General features: G+C 49.3%; 6 protein-coding genes and 1 non-coding gene across 7 annotated transcripts; 4 read left to right on the forward strand and 3 right to left on the reverse strand.

Moving 5' to 3' along the window:
• Positions 1-1,961: 1,961 nt before the first annotated feature.
• FOXG_20124 lies at positions 1,962-2,033 on the forward strand. The gene has a single exon. It is a non-coding gene; the product is annotated as a tRNA-Arg (tRNA).
• A 128-nt stretch (positions 2,034-2,161) lies between these two features.
• Positions 2,162-3,333, reverse strand: FOXG_09676 (uncharacterized protein). The gene has a single exon (XM_018388891.1). It carries the CDS (start codon positions 3,217-3,219, stop codon positions 2,233-2,235), a length of 987 nt encoding a protein of 328 aa, XP_018247051.1. The 5' UTR covers positions 3,220-3,333; the 3' UTR covers positions 2,162-2,232.
• A 478-nt stretch (positions 3,334-3,811) lies between these two features.
• On the forward strand, positions 3,812-9,550 carry FOXG_09677 (uncharacterized protein). Its single transcript, XM_018388892.1, has 6 exons — positions 3,812-3,995; positions 4,055-4,277; positions 4,335-4,400; positions 4,448-6,970; positions 7,047-7,969; positions 8,024-9,550. Exons 1-6 carry the CDS (start codon positions 3,859-3,861, stop codon positions 9,459-9,461), a joined length of 5,310 nt encoding a protein of 1,769 aa, XP_018247052.1. The 5' UTR covers positions 3,812-3,858; the 3' UTR covers positions 9,462-9,550.
• A 1,024-nt stretch (positions 9,551-10,574) lies between these two features.
• FOXG_09678 (uncharacterized protein) lies at positions 10,575-11,823 on the forward strand. Its single transcript, XM_018388893.1, has 2 exons — positions 10,575-10,737; positions 10,787-11,823. The coding sequence occupies exons 1-2, from the start codon at positions 10,698-10,700 to the stop codon at positions 11,587-11,589; spliced, it is 843 nt and encodes a 280-aa protein (XP_018247053.1). The 5' UTR covers positions 10,575-10,697; the 3' UTR covers positions 11,590-11,823.
• A 617-nt stretch (positions 11,824-12,440) lies between these two features.
• Positions 12,441-14,560, forward strand: FOXG_09679 (uncharacterized protein). The gene is made up of 2 exons (XM_018388894.1): positions 12,441-12,812; positions 12,865-14,560. The coding sequence occupies exons 1-2, from the start codon at positions 12,603-12,605 to the stop codon at positions 14,383-14,385; spliced, it is 1,731 nt and encodes a 576-aa protein (XP_018247054.1). The 5' UTR covers positions 12,441-12,602; the 3' UTR covers positions 14,386-14,560.
• Positions 12,607-15,947, reverse strand: FOXG_09680 (aquaporin rerated protein, other eukaryote). The gene is made up of 3 exons (XM_018388895.1): positions 15,289-15,947; positions 14,932-15,235; positions 12,607-14,871 (listed from the first exon to the last, which is right to left on the reverse strand). Exons 1-3 carry the CDS (start codon positions 15,601-15,603, stop codon positions 14,669-14,671), a joined length of 822 nt encoding a protein of 273 aa, XP_018247055.1. The 5' UTR covers positions 15,604-15,947; the 3' UTR covers positions 12,607-14,668.
• Positions 15,948-16,301: 354 nt separating this feature from the next.
• On the reverse strand, positions 16,302-18,494 carry FOXG_09681 (uncharacterized protein). The gene is made up of 4 exons (XM_018388896.1): positions 18,357-18,494; positions 17,610-18,298; positions 17,184-17,555; positions 16,302-17,135 (listed from the first exon to the last, which is right to left on the reverse strand). Exons 1-4 carry the CDS (start codon positions 18,454-18,456, stop codon positions 16,539-16,541), a joined length of 1,758 nt encoding a protein of 585 aa, XP_018247056.1. The 5' UTR covers positions 18,457-18,494; the 3' UTR covers positions 16,302-16,538.
• Positions 18,495-19,070: the final 576 nt, after the last annotated feature.

A 19,070-nucleotide genomic window follows, 5' to 3' on the forward strand; every position in this document is an offset into this window, starting at 1 on the left:
CTCCCCCTCCTCCTCAGGGCATTGGCTTCATGCTCAGGGTGGCGAGCATAAAGAGTTGCGCTATGGCGGCTGCTGATCGTCGTGGACGGGGTCGAGAAAGAACAGAGTCTAATTACCTTGGTTAATGTCTTGACTTATACCTATTCTCTTGAACATACTATCCGATTGGCTGTTTGAGCCTGCATTGGGCAACACAATTGAGTTTTGCTCAAGAGGTTGCAATGGTTGACGTGGAGTTTTAGGGAGCTTGGGAGTTGTTTCTACGGCAATGTCAGTATGTCACCAATGATCACTGCACACTGTCATTGTAAAATATCTCACCATTCGCATCCGGATCAAGTCGTTTCGCCCTGCGCTGGGAAGAGGGCAGAGGTAAGGATTGAGTAGGGGGGTGAAGGTGGCAAGGGCTCATTTGCCAGTTTAGCTTTGGAAGCTCTGGTAGTTCGTCAAGAAGGCATGTTCATCAACTGATTTTAGAAGCTTGTGGTGATCAAGTTTTCAGGTTCTTCGGCAATGCGGAATTGTTGGCCAAATTTATTCTTTGAGGATTTGAAGATTTCCTCCAAGATTAAAAATTATGTCTTCTCAGCGACGTTCCTTCCATGTAAGAGTTCGCGCTCAGACAAGACTTCCAAGGCAAGTACTCGTTCCCAATACAATGGCACCAGCCCCAACTTCGGGACCAGAAGCAGACCACTTGATTCATAAAGAATGGTACCAGAAAAGAAGATCCTCTCGTGTCCGAAGCATCGGGGAGTTGTTTTTGCGTGGTCCGACATGTTTCCGAAAATAACGGATTTAAGACCTCTTAGACTGGCTTTTCGATGTGAGTCTTGTGCAATGCAATTTGGAGGTTCCAGGGTTGACTCTTCGTCGAACGTTGCAGTACGGAAGGGGAGCTTTGTAGTTGGGTCTTGGCCCAGATTCGATGATATCTATAACGACTAGGCTACAGGAAAAGGCAAAATGTCTATTCCGATCCTCTTAAACTCTGTGCAATGTTTGTATATATAACTGGATGTGGCCAGTCGCGCTTGATGGTTTCGATGCAGATGAACTTCAAAGCTCAACGGTTTACCGTAATATCCGCCATTCAGTCAGTTGCCACTCAAAAGACAAATCGCAATTCAGGACTTCTTCAATCCATTCAAATACCGTCCTTTTCAAGTAAATGTTCAACCCCACGGTATATTCTCATACCTCCTAGCGCTCTCTTGGGTCCTTCGTCCTCTTCGAGGCATAGACTCTTACCTTCCTAGAACTCGCTAAATTCGTATTACCGTCCTCTAAGAACATGACCTCTGCCTCTGCCTCTAACTCGTGAAACACGCAGGTTCGCATTGAGTTGTCTATAGCCTCGGAACTCTGCCAATCGATATAGGTCTCAACAGCAGGTCAGACAACCTTCAGCAGAAGCCAGCAGCCTGGTAACTCTGAGACGGCCAACAACTGACTGAAGTCAAGTCTGTCAGTGCCTCGGGACAAGAATTGTACCCAATGAGACTGAATGGAGGTAATTTGACGTTCTGTGATGGCAGGCGGTAACATTTTACCGTCGTTCAGTGATGGCCACATGTTTTCAACAGCGGAAGGCGGCGGAAGAGCTCCATCTACCCTAGAAAACAGTATCAATGGGCGATTTCAGTACTTAACCCATATGAAACGGGTCACCATATGTACTGACTAAAAAGACTATAATTTAAATGATAAGCTTTTACCACTTTAGTATTTTCCATATCATGTGCCGGCTTCTGCGTTACGGTGTTTTCTTTTTCAATGGTTGATCATCGGGAATCTCAACCGCAATAACGTTTTAAACTCGGGCTGTTGAAGCCTACGAAATGAGTTTTAAATAACAATAAAGAGGTACTTTAAGAAATACCTGAGCAATGCTTTGATGTGCGAATCTGGGTGCTGCAGCGATCTAGCTCCTCATGTGAGCGGCCACTATCAAGGAAACAGGTCGCGTGGCCCAATGGCAAGGCGTCTGACTACGAATCAGAAGATTCTGGGTTCGATCCCCAGCGTGATCATCCTTTCAACGAGTTCTGTGGCATTTCATAACAAGCATCTTACCAGGAAACAAATGGAAGCTTGACCTAAGAGATCAGAGACAACCAAACCTTTTGTTTCAACAGAGGGTAATCGCTTTGTTTTTGTCGGCCATTTATCCTCCATGACTTTGTGCATTGATCGTTCACTATTAAATGTATTCCATTCGACTGTTTTCTGCTACTTCTTCCGCAAGAGTTTCACCTTCATCTTCTTCAGACGCCGACTCTCAAACGCCTTGGTGACCCTCCAATTGCTCACAATCATGACAAACACAAACAAGAAAATGAAGAGCGCTCCAATGAGCGGCACAATTAAAGTAAAAACCGTCAATCCATAACTTACATTTTGGAACGCAGAGCTTTCTATCAACCTGTCAACACCTAATCCAACCTGCATTGCCGTGAGCGCGATCACGACGTAACCGAGGATACCAGCCAACACCGAAAAATTGTCGCGAATGAGATCGCCATAAACTGTGTGCGACGCGACTCGAGAGTAGCCGCGCAGTAAGTATCCTTTGCGAAGCGCGTATACTTTGTTTAATCTGCTCAGGCGCAGCTCTCCGTACCAGTAGCGCGGGTTGACGCGATCGTAACGGTGGTTCTCGAGAACCTGAGCTGTCAATGCCTTCCAGCCCTCCCATGTCACTTCCTCAGGTAGTAACCCATGCTCCTTTGCGATGCGAAAGTCGCTTTTGTATGCGATGAGCGCAGCGTATGAGAAAAGAAATCCCCGTGCGGAGGCATCAATGTTGCCTTCCATCACATCAAGATGGGCTGTGTCGCTAATGTTGCTGACCCAGAAGTCGGGATCAAGTAGATAAGCTGGCATAGGCTTGAGAAAAATGCGGTTTCTCCACCAGATCATGTGCAGCTCAGAGAGCTCGCTGATAATGATCTCTCGCGAAATGAGCCGTTGGTGATGAAGTGGCCGAGGCGGCATTGGGCGGCCGCAAGACCAGAGCCATTCTTGCACGTCATTGAGGCGCGAAACCGATAGTTCCCGCTCTAGGAAGTTGGGGTCTGATGTAGGAACGACGATGTCATCGTTGAAGCGGTTGCTGGCAGGGAGGAGGCTATTGAACTCATTCTTGGACTCCAAGCCGTCGCTAAGGAAGTCCTTTTGTAAGATGCGGACCGTAAAGGGCGGCGGCGGACTAGCCATTGTGAGATATTAGATTCTGTGATACGGCGTAAGATTAAATTTCTCAAGGAGCATAAATAGAGAATGGCGAGTCTCTTGGAAAGCTCGCGTAAACAGAAAGAAAAGAGTGGAAATTAAAGCTGACCATTACCAAGCAAGGGTCAGTCATAAGGCTGGTAGACAACCCCTGCTCTTAAGGCCGATAGCACCAGTCATAATTGGGCTGTAAGCAGCGTTCCCCATTCACTTGATCACACGGCCCGCTCTGTGCCCACAGAGTGCACCTCGGGAAAAGGGGACAGGCCGCTGCGCCGTGCGTGCTGACGGTCCAATTTCTTTAATTAGGCACACCCTGCGTCTCAGCCCAAAGGAGCAAGCAGACCGGGCAGTGGCACCATGTACGATCGATGAGACACTAACGAGGTATCGCCTGTCTAAGTGCTTACTCTGGAGAATGGATGTTAAGCGCATAACGCGGAGTCAAAAGCTCAGCAGATGCTGACATAGCCCCCTAGTAAGCCAAGATGTGGGGGCCAAGAATGAAACTGGAGCTGTAGTGGCCACTACTCCTGCGTAAGACGAAAATTAGGAGACGTGAACGTTGTCAGATCAGCACCAACGTACGTTCGAAGACTCACTCTTTTGAGTGAATCGGCCAAGATGTCGCTTCGTCGAACAGCAACGCGACGCGGCCCTCCTGGGGCTGCTCCTAAGCAGAAGAAGGGTTATGAGAATGTTGAGCAGGGGATCAAGCAGCTCTATCCAGAGCCGGACTCGACCAGAAAGACCGATATGGAGTAAGCATCAACCCAAAAACATGATTGCTGAGGCAATTGACTCACCAACACGTTAACAGTATTGTTTTTGTGCCGGGTCTGGGAGCTCATCCTTTACTGAGCTTCAAATCGACTACGAGCGATTTTAATTGGGTCAGTGAGGAGGGCATAGCTCGCGACTTTCCAAACGCTAGAATTCTTCTGTATCACAGTGAGTCTTCATGGACTGGTTCCATCAAGGTAAAGCAGTTTCTCGGCAACCTAGCCCAGACTCTACTCGAAGGATTGAAGATGAGTAGAGAGGTATGTTTCCACGTCTTTCGACTGAACTCAGAGAGTTTGGCCTGACAAGCACTCCAGAACATGGCCATTCCTCGTCCAGTCACATTTATTGGTCACAGTATGGGAGGACTTGTCATTGCCAAGGTATGAATCATCGTTCTGAGGTTATCTACTTGTTCTGATTCTATCAGGCTATCTGCCTCGCTGCAACAAGACAAGATCTCTTCCCAAACATGTTCGAAGACATAGCCGGTTGCGCATTTTTTGGAACACCATTCAAGGGCGCTGAAGCAGCTTCTTTGGCATGTATGCTTTCCTCAGTTGGAGAGAAACTTGGTCATGCAACAGCTTCCAAACTCCTCGAGCTGATGAGGCCAGACGACGAAAGCTTGGCTGAGCTTCGGAAGGAGTTCGTCAGACTAGTAATCAAGACAACCCCAAAAATCGAGCTGTGTGGTTTCTATGAAGAGCAACCTACGACAATTAAGGATCTCTCTGGCATGCCTCAGTTCTTATCGGCGCTGAGCATTCCGATGCCCAAGAAGTATGCAGAGTTCGTCACGAGAGACTCCTCCATCTTGGATGGTGTGATGGAGACGATGGGTTTAGCTGCGAATCATCGAGACTTGGTCAAATTCGATAGCTCCAAGGATGAACGATACACACTAGTTCGAGGACCTTTGAAACGACTTATCAACGGTTCACATCTGCGAGTCAAGAATCGACACAATGCAACAAGACGCACCGATCCAGCCACTATAAACCTTGCTTTACGAACTCTAGAAGGTGCACCAGTCCAAAGCAAGAGGGAAAGCATTGCCCAGAACACAACCACTTCCCCATGGTTCTCGAAAGAACCAGAATTTCTGGGCTGGTTAGCCAAACCCAACGAGGGCGAAGATACTTCGCTTGTCAAGAAAGAGGATTGCCTCTGGGTCCGTGGCCGTGATGGTCGTGGCAAAACAAGCGCTGCCTTATCAGCTATTGAAAAGATCGAAGAGTTGACCAAGGACGAGGAGGTTTACGAAGAGGAAATTACCGACGAACCATACACAGGCTCATCGCGGAATTATCTTTCTTACTTTTTCTGCGATAAGACGCCCGATTATGGTTCAGCTGAGAGTTTGTTGAAGGCCCTTGTCCGTCAACTTATTGAGAAGCAAGGGCTTCTGGCTACACACGCCAAGTTTCTGCTTAAGAAGAAAGGTCGAGAAACGCAGCCTCTTTTGACAGTGGAGAACTTGTGGCAGGTTCTTCAGGACATTCTAGCAGATGATGTATTTGTTGGGGCCAGAGTGTACTTTGTCATCAACAACATCGAAACTCTAGCACAAGACGCCGTATCTACTAACACTCTCTTGACTCTACTGAGCTCTGAGGTTGAGCATGACGGTACCGGAAGACGTCCACTGGTTCGATGGATGTTCACAAGTGGCCAATCTTGGGATATTGATCGGGCTTTGAGGAGGGATACCGTCCGACTAGTTGATCTTGAAGACGCAAAATATGGAGACCAAGTCCAGCTCGAGCTTCGAAGACACGCACAGAACAAGGTTTTGGAGCTGATCGAGCATAAGAAGTATAGCAGAGCTCTTGCATACTTTGCTAGCAGTGTTATCGGTAAGCGAGCTCAAAACACGCAGTGGATCGACATTACCTGTGACCATCTCGAGGAACTTCCTCAGCATCAGAATGACCTCCAAGTCCGTCGTCTTCTCGAAGTCATCCCACAAGAGCTAGATGCTCTGCTGAGTTCTGCATGGCAACAAGTTTTTGACAATAACCGGGGCAAGGCTGGGGAGATCAAGGAAATGCTCCGTGTTTTGGTCCTTACCTATCAAGATCCAACTGAGGCCGAGCTTGGTCTTCTTGCTGGTCTAGACTCTTCACCAGCGGAAGTTTCAGAGCTACATGATCTGATCCAGAAGTGCAGACCATTGATCGTACTGAAGGACAACAGCCTCCAAGAGAAGACGGTGTGCTTCACCGAGCCGGTGGTCAAGACCCATCTGCTTGAACACGCACACGTGTTGCTTGGTCTCACCAGCGAAGATATCAAGCTACAACATGGTATTCTGGGTTTTCGTGCGTTTAGTCATATCCTAGAGATCTTCGACTTTCCGCTCTCCGATATCCCTCAGCAAATAGACGAAGAGGTGGGCGAGGTTGCTGGTGCTATCGAAGCAAGGCCAGATGACGAGGATGGTGTAGCCTCAGGGGAAGCAGATAACTCTGGCGAAGCAGGAGGACACGAGCAGGAAGTCGCCGAGGAAGAGGACGAAGAAGAGTCCGACAATGAATTACATCACGACGATGAATCTCAGGACGACAACGCCTCAGTCGCCTCAGAAGAGTCAAGTGATGGGGGGGATGAAGAAGATGAGGTTGATGAAGATCCCGAAGCTCCATATCTAAAAGACATAGCCCTGGCCTATGCAGTTACACACTGGCTACCTCACGCCAGCCAAGCGACTGCTGATATCGCAGAGGCACTGAGCCTGGAGGAAAAGTTCTGGCACGCGGATTCCGTCATCCGACGCCGTTGGTTGACTGAACACAACCGACTTACTAGCTCTTTTGCCTATTATTCTCGGGAGAAGCTGACTGGACTCCATGTGGCTGCTACGATCGGATTTCGAGACCTAGTAGCTGCTTTGATGGATCATGGGTACCATGGCGAACTTATCGCCATGGACTCAGACTACAATACGCCGGTAAGTGATAGCATTCATTGGAGACAAGATATGATGAGATTTGGAAGCGCAAAGAACACGAGCTGACATGATATAGCTCCATTACGCAGCCGCATTTGGAAATGATGAGATTGCCGAGGAGCTTCTTGACAGAGGAGCTAGCATCGACGAAGGCATCAAGGGCAATCTTATTACCCCTCTGCACAGAGCAGCAGCTGAAGGAAATGTTAAAGTTATGAGTAAGCTGCTGCAACGGGGAGCGAACCCGAATGCCAGCTGTGGTGCTTACGGAGGTGTAATCTGTGCGGCTATACAGTCTGGAAACACTGACGCCGTGAAGCTTCTGGTAACTCATAATGTCTCGCTCGTCACTCAGGATGACGAAGACAAAGACGAAAAGGTTGAGGGTGAGAATGGCGAGGGAGAGGCTAAAGACGAGGAAGCTAAGGACAACGATGGAGACGAGGAGAGTGATAAGGATGAGGGTTCAGAGTCGGGCTCAGATTCCGACTCTGACTCCAATGAAGAGGAGGAGGAGGAGGTTATCACATCACCTTTGGCTCTAGCAGCTATGAGAGCTGACCTTGCAGTGTTCGAGTTTCTCATTAAGGAATATTCCGATAAACTACCTGCCGAAGAGTTCGGCATCGCCCTTGTCAAAGCAGCAGAATACGGTCGATTTGAAGCTTTCTCGCGGCTGTTCCATGACTTTGAGCACAACCAGCAGTTCAAACAGGACGCCCTCGATGGAGCATCTTTCGGAGACCATTGGGCTATCGTCTCGTTGATCCTGGATCACTGTCCCGGCTTGAACTGTGACAAAACCTTCCTGCAAACCGCACAGGGAGAAGATGGCGATGACGAGATTCGTATCTTAGGAGCTATGTGGGAGTATTCCCAGGGCAATATCTCGCCTGAGGCGCTGGATGAGTCCTTGTATGAAGCTACAGACTTTGAGAATCAGAGGACGGTGGAATTGCTGTTGAGATATGGAGCTAACGCGAATGCAACTGGCGAACTGTAAGTCTTGATTGAGATAAACGAGAGGTATAACGAGCTAACTGTGACTTAAAGATATGGGAATGCCTTGACAGCAGCTGCCTTTGACAACACCATCGAGATAATCAAGCTGCTTCTCGACTCTGGTGCCGACATCAACTCCGCTGATGGATGGGCTCTCCAAACTGCTGCGGACCAAGGTCATGTCGATGTTGTCAACCTTCTCTTGGAGCGTGGGGCCAACGTCAACGCAACCACGACCAATATCAATATGCCCAAGTGCACCGCTTTGCAAGCGGCTGTTGAGTCTGGCAGAGGAGATATTGTCGATATTCTCCTCGAGCATGGCGCTGACCCTAACCTTGGAGGAGGCGAGTTCTCTCATCCCATCATCGCTGCGGCAAGCAAGGGTGAAGAAGCTATCTTCAAGAAGCTTCTGGAAGCCAAGGCTGATGTTACGGTTGTTGGAGGAGAGTATAACTCGACTCCTCTGACCTACACGGCGATATATCTTCCTCGTGACCCGATTCGCCTGTTGTTGGACGCAGGTGCCGACATCAATCATGCGGATAACGAAGGAGATACAGCACTTATTCTCACAGCCTGGAGCGGCGATCATGAGTCAGTTCAGTTCCTGCTTGACCGTGGCGCCGATGTCTTGGTCAGGAACAAGGCAGGTCTCAATGCACTGCAGAAAGCCCTTGAGGCGGGCAGAGAAGAATGCGTGAAGATCCTGACCAACCACATCTCAGACATAATGGAGGCAATCAGGGTTGCGATGGTTTCTGGCGATGCTTCCATTGCCGCGGTGATTCGAGGCGTGCAGAACCAAAAGCAGGAACTTAACTACGATGACCCGAAGCCGGTGCACGAGGAGAGCAGGAGAAGTTCAATCTATGAGCCAACATCGCCTGAGGCTCAAACTCAGAGTGCTGGTCCATCTGTCAGTTTTACTTCTGAGAAGATCGTGGTGGAGGATATCCCGAGTCAACATATCGCATCACCGATAACAAGACCATCTATCACGCCATCTGGCCCTTCATCCAACTCTTTCGCAGACTTATACAGCCCTGCTCAGGACATCCTCGACTTCAGTCCAAACCCATTGTATAAGCGCCAATCTGAGCTGATCACACCGACGAACGAACAGTCGAAGGGACCTATAAGAAGGAAACCGATCACGGGTGCTAAGCCTCCTATGTACAGGCCATACCAGCCTGGCGGAGGTGGAGAGAATGTGCGACATTCGACTCCTCCTGGATCACTGGCGAACGCATTCCAGGCGTATCAGCCGATGCAGCAACACACTCCTCCGCCGGAGAATATTCCTTCGCTTTCACCTCCGGAGACTTATGCGCCGCCGAGCCAGACTACGCCGGATCCTGGTTTTGTGCCTTATGCGCCGCCTGGACCTGCGAACTACGGACAGCCCAATCAAGAGCCGGTGAGAAAGTCGTCACGGTCGTCGTTTATGGGCATGAAGGTTCCATGGGCAGACAACCGGTTTAGCTAGAAACACAAATGTATAGAGATTGAATTTCTGGGATAGATGTACGGTTAGTTGCTAGAAAATTGTAGTGAACTTTCTCTTGCTATTGCTTTTATGATTTGGTCAATTGCCCATATTGGGTGTGAGCATTTGTGGCGATGCGACACTAACATCAACTCGTGTTTTTCACACTGGAGTCTGTTAGTCAAGTATCTCTCGTTACCCATCGTCTCTAGCTGAACAAGGCTCGTGCGATCAGCTCTTTTGACATTTCCAACCTCGCTAATCATTCAATAAATGTGCAGGACGAGAAGTTTTCCAGTAAGGAACTTCGTCCCGCAGTTGTAGCAAGGAACAATCGAATGCGAACGCTTGGGGAAGTGAGTGAGCGAAGGCGCCAAGATTGGCGAGTAAAACGTCGGACTTTGGAATGTCCGAGGTGCGCAATCTGCAATGGCTCGAAGGATTGAAGTCGACTTTATCGCGTGAGTCACATCTAGAACGAAAAGAGATTATGATAATGATATCTTGATGATTCAAAGTGACTCACCTGCCGAATAGCCATAATGATGCTGCAGATGAGAGCCGGTAGCCGTGTTATCCATTTCTTATCGTGGATAACTTATCGTCCGCTCAGTGCGATAAAGGCAGAGACAGTGACGGAGACTGCTGACTGCTGAATCTGACATCTCGAATAGCGAGAATTATTGATGGATCTTTGTCGGCAAATGGATGAATGAGAGAAAACTCGATTTTCTTCCAACTTATTTCCGGACATCTCATCAAACAGAACCAGCTCAATGAGTCAATTCAACGATGAGCCCAAATTTGTCGTCATTGAAGGTTTTGTCATCTTGTTCGATTTGTAACGTTGATCCGAAATTGGTTAGCGGCCGCTAGCTTAGAAATTGGGCTTACTGCTACAGCTGCTGTCAAACACATCCTCCACCAAAATCTGCTTATGCGGACGGCATCGTTGTCCGAGAGGATTACAAAGGCCTTGCTGACAGGCGCAGCAAGAGACCGAACACCGAGCACGCAATGGAAGATACAGAACAGGCATGTCGCAGATAGATGTAGATATACCACAGGATGAGTGCCCGGTGGTCATGTTAAATAGAAGCAGTCTTGCCCTCAGTTTGAGTACAATAAACAATCATCAATCACTTCCAAACAGCCAAGATCATCTCTTGAGTTGTCTAAAACGTCAAAATTCCAGCCGAACAAACACAAAGTACTACAAATAGTGTTTCAGAAAAGATGCGACACTCAAAGAAGATGCAAGTTGCCGATGGCGATGGTGAGCCTCTCAATCAAGGGCCCTGGGTCCAGACTGTTGACAAGTGCAGATCATTACACGCCCAGCAAAAAGTCGCAAACTTCAAGAAAAGGCAACGGATCTGGCAAACAACTCCAACAATTATACAGACTATATGAAGATGCCATGGACATTTACAACCAATCCGCCCTGGCTAAGACAATTGAAGACATGCTGCGAACAAAAAACCGACCGCGCATCAACAAGATTGTTTCGCTGGGTCTGGGCAGCTTGTTGGACGCTAAGGACCAACAGCGACGCATTAAACAATTGGTCGTGCTGATGGCGATCGCATCTCATCTAACGTTATCAACGAGCGATAAGAGCAGATTGAGAATTTACGCGCAAGACCCAACATTCACAGCTGCCGACGAGACCTTTCTCCAGAGCCTCGATATCTCTGTACTAAAAACACCATCGATTACGAACTTGGGTGAGGCTGGACGGATAATGGACGAGGAGACACTTGTCTACAGCCCATTCCTCACGCTTGAGACGTACAAGCTCCTCTTATCTTCATCGCAATCCTTAGACGGAACAGTTAGAGCACCGATATTGGTCAGCGACGACTTCAACGCGCTGAGATTAAAATGGGACAAGCGCACGACGGAGCGAAAGGACGTGGAGGGGTTAATTCAGGGGGCACGCGAATATCGTCGGCGCGCAGTTAGTGGGGAGGGGTTCTGGACGCAGGCCGATCGTCCGTTTCCCATGGCCCTGTACTGGCGGAACTCAGAACCCCGGGATGTGGGCGCCGCCCGAAACACGATACGATCGGAATCTCAATCTTCCTTCTCACGATTTGAGCATCGCGCGATCCCGATACATGCTTAAATTATGTCTAACGGGGGAGACGTCCAAGGAAGTCATGATTAGTGAGGTCTCAGAGATCAGACACTTCCTCCTCTCCCACGTGTCTTGAAGAATTTCTGATACGGTACCAAGAATACAAGGAGTTCAGATCGGGGCGAATAACCTGGATGCATTTCAGCCTTAAAATGTGGTCTCATTAGCGATTGTCATAGCGTTAGAGTAGCGATGAAAATTTTTAAACTCTGGTTAAACTCATTTGACATTTTCTATTGCTTGATAAGGATCATCATGAGGTCTCCGACGTTTTCCTGTTCCTGCATGTGTTGCGAAGGCCGGTCGGGCACTAATGCCAATAGCTTGGGGAAGATGGCGCACCTGAAGACAGGGGCCAGTGACAGAAGAAAAACGTCGGGCGCCTGGACTGAGTTAGACGTTCGCTGTTATGGAAGCGAGACCTCAATAATCGCACCGCGAACTGTTAATTGGGGCTGGCAACTTTATAGCAATCACCCACGCTCCATCTTTCTAGCAACCATCCATCTTGTGCTCAGACTTAATCTTCAAGACTGGAGGTTTATTTCACGAGATCAAGAATCGTCTGCTTGGCAGACGCTGCATCGCTCTCATCATGATCCTTTGGCGACAGCGATGTTTTGGCGCAGTAAAATTAAGCTTGTCCGTTAGACAGCTGTGGTGTAGCGCTTGTCACGCTAAACCGGCGCTGAGTTGAACCCCTGATTTTAGCCTCCAGGGCTGAGGCAACACCCAACAATAGTTAATTCTAGGCGGGTTTAGGTCGGCGATAGCGCCATGCACAGGTGGTCTGGAAATTCCAGTGGCTTTTTTTCTCCTTTCCTGCGCATCTAGCACCGTTGAACTCCATAGCATATAATCATATCACAGCGGAACCCGTCAACATGCCCTCGACGTCCTTCGTTCGATCATTCATTCATTTAAACACTCTTTTGAAAGCGCAGGCTAAGCTTGGTCAGTTTTGTTACTGATCTGGATCAATCTGCTTCCTCTCCTTCAATATGACGGGCACTCATGAGGGTGCTGGCTGGTTTCGCCAAATGTTCAGCGGCGGATACCAAGAATTGCCGACGACAAATGCTGTCAAGGATAAGACTGAGGCCACTCAGATAGTGCCGAGGAGGTTCTTGCGATTGTCAACGAGAGGCTTCTTGCTCATGCTGGCGGCTATTCTTCTCATTCCCACGTTTTTGGCTCTTGCGGCTCTCGAGGTAAGCGACGTCGCAATCACCGATGGGATCTTCAATTGACTGACAATTGTAGGGCCGCCAATACCTCTCCGATGGAACGGCTGACGTATTCGAGATGGGCGAAACTCAAGATGCAGCCTCTCCCGTCGCTTCACCCGCTTCGCCCGTTTCGCCCGCTGGCATCCCCGCCATGGTCAAGCCTCCCAACAAGGCGGGCAACATTTTCAACCGCCGCCTCGTCATCCTCCTCCCAGCCAACGCCCCCGGCGTCAACGTCTGCAAAGCAATTGTCACAGCAGTTGCCCTTGGATATCCCGCCCCCGTCATCCTGAACTGGGGCAAGAGTGGCTCGCATCTTGCCAAGATCGCTGGTGTCCTCGATTATCTTGACTGGAGCTCCCGCCAGGGCAGTTCAAGCAAGGACCACTTGAACGAGGATGATCTTATCATGGTCGCCGACAGCGCAGACTCGTGGTTCCAGCTTCCCCCAAGTGTGCTCCTCTGGCGCTACCATGCTCTCAACGAAGAGGCCAACGAGCGTCTTCGCGCTCAGTGGCCACACAAGTCAGAGATGCCCATGAAGCAGACCATCATGGTGTCCGCCCAAAAGAGGTGCTGGCCTCGCGCCAAGTCCGGTTCCAACCTGCACTGCGATGCTCTTCCGGAGTCTCCTCTTCGTGAGGATCTGTACGGACCCGAGACAGACAAAGATCCCAACTTGCGCATGGTCGATGTCCGACCCAAGTACATCAACAGTGGTGCCTTCATTGGACCTGTCGGTGACATGCGAAAGTACTTCCGTCGCGCCCAAGAGCGTTACGAGTTTGGAAAGGCTGAGCAGGGAAATCACTTCTACAGTGACCAGGGCTTCTTTGGTGAGATCTGGGGAGAGCAAGAGATGTGGCGCACGTGGCGACGCGAGCTCGGCGATGCCATTAATCCCTCTCACAATGTTTCCACTATGGTCCGCGATCAATTCGAGTTCCACGTCGGCCTCGACTACAATCAGACCATCTCCATCCCCACTGTCTTCGAAGAAGATGACGGTGACATCTTGACACTCAACAACCAGACATATATCGCTGAGCGATCTCGAGAGCTCGAGATTGAGCCTGTTCGCCTGACTGCTGTCCCCGAGGAAATTGCCAATGCGACAAATCCTCTTGCGCGTATTCTCTCGGAAGAGGACCGACGCACACTGAACTGGGGCGACATGACTTTGTACGCCGACTTCTTCACCACCGCTATCCCCATCAACATCCATCACAACGCCCACATCAACAACCTGAAGAACCGAAGAGTCTTGTGGTGGGACCGCATGTGGTTCTTCCCCTACCTCCGCCAGCTTGTCAACGCGCAGCTCACTCAGCACCGACAGCAGCCTCTGGGTAGGGTCGAAATCCCCGAAGGTCGGGCTATCTACTGGGGTCTTGAGGCATACCGAACTATCAGGCGGTTCATGCCTGCTCAGCGTGGTATGGTCAATACCGACTTTGACACCGTTTGCACATCAAGTTGGGCCAAGAAGGAGAAGCAGAATTGGTGGGATGTGGTGTTCCAAGATGAACAGGGACCATTGGTCCTCAAAGCGTGATTTTAGATCTTTAATTGGGTTATTTGGTGTATATTAAATTTTTAGAAAGGGTTAATCATGGCAATTCTTGGGTTTGAGCGAGATATTAGTCTTTCGTTTACCATTCAGTGATTAATATGTCATTACGCTTCATGATCAACTCCGCCGTACCGTCAAATTATTACCGTGTATAACCCTTTACGATGTTGCCCTTGATGTGAATGACAAGTGGCAGATTGCTGTTCAAGACACATACCCAAGCCACCACTGTTGCTCAAACATACTGATGCGCTGTCGCCGCCTCTTAGACGTCGACTGGACTGTCCTGCCCCGGGTTTGCTTCCTCGTAGTGCATCACCTTGACAAGCCTGAAGTAGCCAGCAGCAAGAGCACCACCAAGAAGAGGTCCTACCCAGTAAAGCCAATGATATCCGGGGAAGTCTCTGCCACCAACAGCGCAGCCAAAAGACCGCACAGGGTTTAATGATCCACCTGTAACAAAGACACCTATGATGCAATTGAACGTCAACCTCGTGCCAGGAAATAATAAGAAGGGAGGCTCCCTACCTGGAATGAGGGCCACAAAAACAGAGAGACCAATGCCAATCGGCGCGAGAAACGTATCGCGGGATTTTTCCGCTGCAAGCATCAAGACAACGAAGACCAATTGAGCTGTAAAGAACATCTCAAGAAAGACGCCCTGCGCTATCGAAGTATTGGGACCGAGCGTGGTATTTGCCTGTGAGGCACTTCCGGGGAACATGGCTTCGACTAGACCACCCGCGCACATTGAAGCAATGAGCTGCGCTGGGAATAGGTACAGCGCTCGCATCCATGGAAGTTGGCCAGCGAGACAGAGACCAAAGGTGACCTGCGAGCATGGCCGTCAGCACATCAAGCTTGTCAACGAGTAAAATAGCTTACCGCAGGGTTAAACAATCCACCGCTGATTCGGTAGAAGGCCCAAACGTTGACCAAGAGGGAGAAGCCGTATGCCATTGCGATCCAGATAATAGTGTTGCTGGCCAGTGTGCCATTAGGTCCGGTGGCAGGCTCTTGAAGAACAGCAATAATGTTGCCGGCATAGCCAAAGTACAGGAAGAAGAAAGTGCCGACAAATTCACCAGACGCCGCTACCATGTGAGTGCCAAATTCGCTGAGATGGGTTCTCTGCTGCTTATGGTGGTGGTGGTGGCCATTGAAGCCATTCGCACCGTGAACTTCTGCAGCGGATGCCATTTTCGCAACGTCGTGAATTTTCGCGCGCGATGACTGGTTAGTTTTCTTCGAGGCCTGGACCCTGAAAGGAAATATTAAGCAAAAATAGGAAATCTGATGTGAGTAAAAAACAGGGAACGCAAAAAGTGACGGGGATGGTGTAGGTAATGGTGTAAAGCTGGGGAATGCTCAACGGCTGACGTAGTAACTACGGGCCTACTCCCTTAAGTAAAATACTCATCACTTTTCGATTCCTTCATATTGGCGTGGCTTCAAGTATGACGCGCACAAAGCTGGCCTCTGTGAGACTGCTGCGCTGTGAAAGTGTCAAAATGACAACGTCAGGATTGCAACGGCCGTTGGCCATTCCACAGCTGACATCAAGCCCGTCCGCTTGGCGCCTGTCAAGTCTCAGACTATTGAATTGTCAATGTCGACGGGGCTGATTATGACCACTTCTTCATTGGACAGACGCAGGACTAGCCGGACTTTACGTCCGGGAGTGGAGATCACAGAGCCCAATGTAGAAAAGTGTGCAGCCAGTCTGGAGTCGTACTAGGCCGTTTGGATCAGGCCATCGGACGATCACTGTTCAATCTGTGTTTTGCAAATATCACATCATCTGCAACGAGCCGCGTTTGTCGACCAGGGAATTGTTTATAAAGCCGAGCTTTGGTGCAACCTTTGATCGACCGCCTCTTGGCGTACATATCTTATCACGGCAATTGGGCTGTTTCCATATTGTTGGTGTCGACAAGCTAACAAGTCCGTGCTGAGAAAGGGCGATCTTGAGCTGCTATGACTCCAGCTGGATCACGATTTCGCGCTTGGGGATCATCAATACACTGACGTATACTGGTAGTGAGCTGAGGGTCTCTGCATTTGCATATCTGTTGATCAAGACGAAACTAGAATAACTGCCAAGGAAGCAAAGGGCTGCCAAGTATCCAGACCCCTCATGGCGCTGCTGTGCTCTCAATGGAGTGGCAGACAATGACCGAATGTTCCTTGGAGAACCAAAACTCGATATTCCCTTCCATCTCCAAGCACTTCCAGTCATCGCCGCTGTGTGCATGGTCCGATTCACTTCCAATCTCGACATGAACGCCTCGCACTATCGCTGGTGTAGGTTGGACATGACAGTAGCACAACCGCCGTGGACTCACATACGTCTTGACACGATAATGGCCAAATCTACAGTCCCCCAAGGCTCTCTGAGCACCGTTACTATAGTCGAATATCATACCCTTGCATTCAAAGTTCTCGTCTTCTAGGACCTGAATGCCAGTCACGTCTTTTAATGGCGCCACTGAAAGATACATATGCTCGAACATTAGATGACGAAGAGGATCCATATTCGGCCAGCGGTTGTTGAACGGCGGTAGGCTATCACGGCGCTGCTTCCGCGGATATGTTCCGAATACAGTAGCTGGTCCGACATCTGCAACATTGTGAATGAGCAGTTCTGGGCTTGACTGGCTGAGAACAATATCTCTGTGCTGCCTAAGATGGCATGGGCCAACATACACATCCCCGGCTAGCTTTGTACGAATCTATCTTCATTAGTACTGCGAAGTCAGTCACCAAGGGGAAATGAGTACCATGAAAAAGGGCTTCTGCGTTGTAGCCCCTCCTCCTTCAACTTTCAACCGCATCGCGATCGAGGTGATTTCTTCATCTCTGGGCATCGGTAGGTATATCCAGACAACACTTTCCTGTCTTTTCACGGGAAGCCGGTCGAATGTTTTCGTTGCACAAGGTCTCGCATGTGTATGCGCGTGTATTGCGTAGAGCTTACTGAAAGAGAAGAAAAACGTGAGGCCCGTTACACTGCGTAGGTTGGTGGTCTTGAATTGCATGGACGGTGTCACGCGGCCGTAAAATTCGCAGTCCTCAATACCAGGGGGGTTGGGGGTGTCCCAGATGTGAAACCCCAACAGAGATGCAGGGAGCTCAAGCCGCAACACATGAAACTAGGTGTACTGGGTCAGTTCAGATCATTGCAATATCCAGAGCAACCTCATCACCTTCAGTACAGCCACAACATCCTGAAAGCATATCGCAGGCGAGATGACAAATGCCTCCCTGTCCGAACGTCGGGGTTCATATGATGATTTCGACAGCCTTTCTATCTTGCGTATTCCCCTGTGATCAAGAGTCAAGCGTACTACTGGCAGGCAGTTGCTTGATAACACAGCAGCACAATCTCCTCGTGTCCAAGATAGGATATTACACAAGGGTATCGAAGTAACTGGTGGAGCGGCATCGGACTGTAAGCGGGACAATTCCCGAGCTATGCTGAGAACATGGATGTAGCGCCAGAACGTCGCCGAATCGCTGTACTCTTGCACCATGTGGATGAGCTCTGCTGGTAGGAGCTTCAATAGTCGAACACCATAAGCTTCTGCTTTCTCGCGGGCAATTTCGATGTCAAGTCCTGTTTCACGGTCCAGCTGAAGCATTGGAGCACGTTGCCAGAGGTTCCTCTTGCCAATTGTTATCCATAATCTGTCGACCGCATTGTCGATTTTGCAGTGGTCTTGGAACAGATTCAGGCAGGTAGAATGTAAGCCTACTGCCTCGGTAGCATCTGTGCATCGCCGGCAGCTCGGTGCCCAGCACAGGACTTTCGTGCCAACCCTGATGCTCCGAGAGTCTGGGAATACCGCACGGTCTAGACAAAGCCCTAATTCAGGTTCAAGACCGTTATCTAGCACTGCAAAACTTGCTGTTAGCCGATGGACGAACATGAGAAAAGTGTTGTCAAAACTAACAAGCCACAAAACTCACGCCAGCCAACAATGCTTTGCCGCAGATGCCGCATTGAGTACGAAGGCGATGATGCCCTGTGACTCCGCCTACCAAGGAGCTCATGCTGACATTGAATGAAGATGTACTACGAAGAGGGGAATATCTCGCGTTTGACGTGACCTCGGTTCGGATTATTGAGGAACCGACGTACAGATGTCAGCAATTGGATGTTACGGTGGATGATTGGTTACACGGCATGAGATGGCTGGGGGCTGGAGCTTTGGAGGAAATCTGTTTAAAACGGTGTTTAAAATGTGAGCAGCGGGTTTATGAAACCCTGGTAATCCAAGAGTTTCCACCAGGATCAAGGTTATGCGATGAGACAGGGAAAGGTTGCTGGCTGAGAAGGGACCCGGACGATAACATTCCAAAGATGAAGGGTAATCAGAGATTCAAAACGGATTTGCGCAATTCACCTTCCATATTATATGAAATTGCATAATGAAAGGGTCCGCTGTCGTGCTGGGCAATAGAACGAAGCGAGCGTTGGTGAAATAGAGAAGAGACCATAGCAGAGGTCACATGTACTATTCAAGAACGTATTTATATCCCCAGAACCTCCACAAGGCTCATAAAAGAAGCTTCCATTGAGTTTAATAATGTAATTTCATGATTACGCTAAGATAACATAGTAGCTCATAATGTTACAAAACTGGTGCTGCTTTGAACAATGCATA

The sequence above is a fragment of the Fusarium oxysporum genome, chromosome 11 (assembly GCF_000149955.1).
Source record: "Fusarium oxysporum f. sp. lycopersici 4287 chromosome 11, whole genome shotgun sequence".
Lineage (NCBI taxonomy): Eukaryota > Fungi > Ascomycota > Sordariomycetes > Hypocreales > Nectriaceae > Fusarium > Fusarium oxysporum.

Coding starts and splice junctions, on each gene's coding strand:
- FOXG_09680 (XM_018388895.1), bottom strand. CDS start 15,603: ATGGCATCCGCTGCAGAAGTTCACGGTGCGAATGGCTTCAATGGCCAC. Junction 15,236..15,288: donor GTGGATTGTTTAACCCTGCG/GTAAGCTATTTT, acceptor CCATGCTCGCAG/GTCACCTTTGGTCTCTGTCT. Junction 14,872..14,931: donor TTTTGTGGCCCTCATTCCAG/GTAGGGAGCCTC, acceptor ATTGCATCATAG/GTGTCTTTGTTACAGGTGGA.
- FOXG_09681 (XM_018388896.1), bottom strand. CDS start 18,456: ATGAGCTCCTTGGTAGGCGGAGTCACAGGGCATCATCGCCTTCGTACT. Junction 17,556..17,609: donor ATGTTGTGGCTGTACTGAAG/GTGATGAGGTTG, acceptor CAGTACACCTAG/TTTCATGTGTTGCGGCTTGA. Junction 17,136..17,183: donor CGCAGAAGCCCTTTTTCATG/GTACTCATTTCC, acceptor TAATGAAGATAG/ATTCGTACAAAGCTAGCCGG.
- FOXG_09677 (XM_018388892.1), top strand. CDS start 3,859: ATGTCGCTTCGTCGAACAGCAACGCGACGCGGCCCTCCTGGGGCTGCT. Junction 4,401..4,447: donor GAGGACTTGTCATTGCCAAG/GTATGAATCATC, acceptor TGATTCTATCAG/GCTATCTGCCTCGCTGCAAC. Junction 7,970..8,023: donor GCGAATGCAACTGGCGAACT/GTAAGTCTTGAT, acceptor TGTGACTTAAAG/ATATGGGAATGCCTTGACAG.
- FOXG_09676 (XM_018388891.1), bottom strand. CDS start 3,219: ATGGCTAGTCCGCCGCCGCCCTTTACGGTCCGCATCTTACAAAAGGAC.
- FOXG_09679 (XM_018388894.1), top strand. CDS start 12,603: ATGACGGGCACTCATGAGGGTGCTGGCTGGTTTCGCCAAATGTTCAGC. Junction 12,813..12,864: donor TGGCTCTTGCGGCTCTCGAG/GTAAGCGACGTC, acceptor TGACAATTGTAG/GGCCGCCAATACCTCTCCGA.
- FOXG_09678 (XM_018388893.1), top strand. CDS start 10,698: ATGCGACACTCAAAGAAGATGCAAGTTGCCGATGGCGATG. Junction 10,738..10,786: donor GCAAGTTGCCGATGGCGATG/GTGAGCCTCTCA, acceptor TGACAAGTGCAG/ATCATTACACGCCCAGCAAA.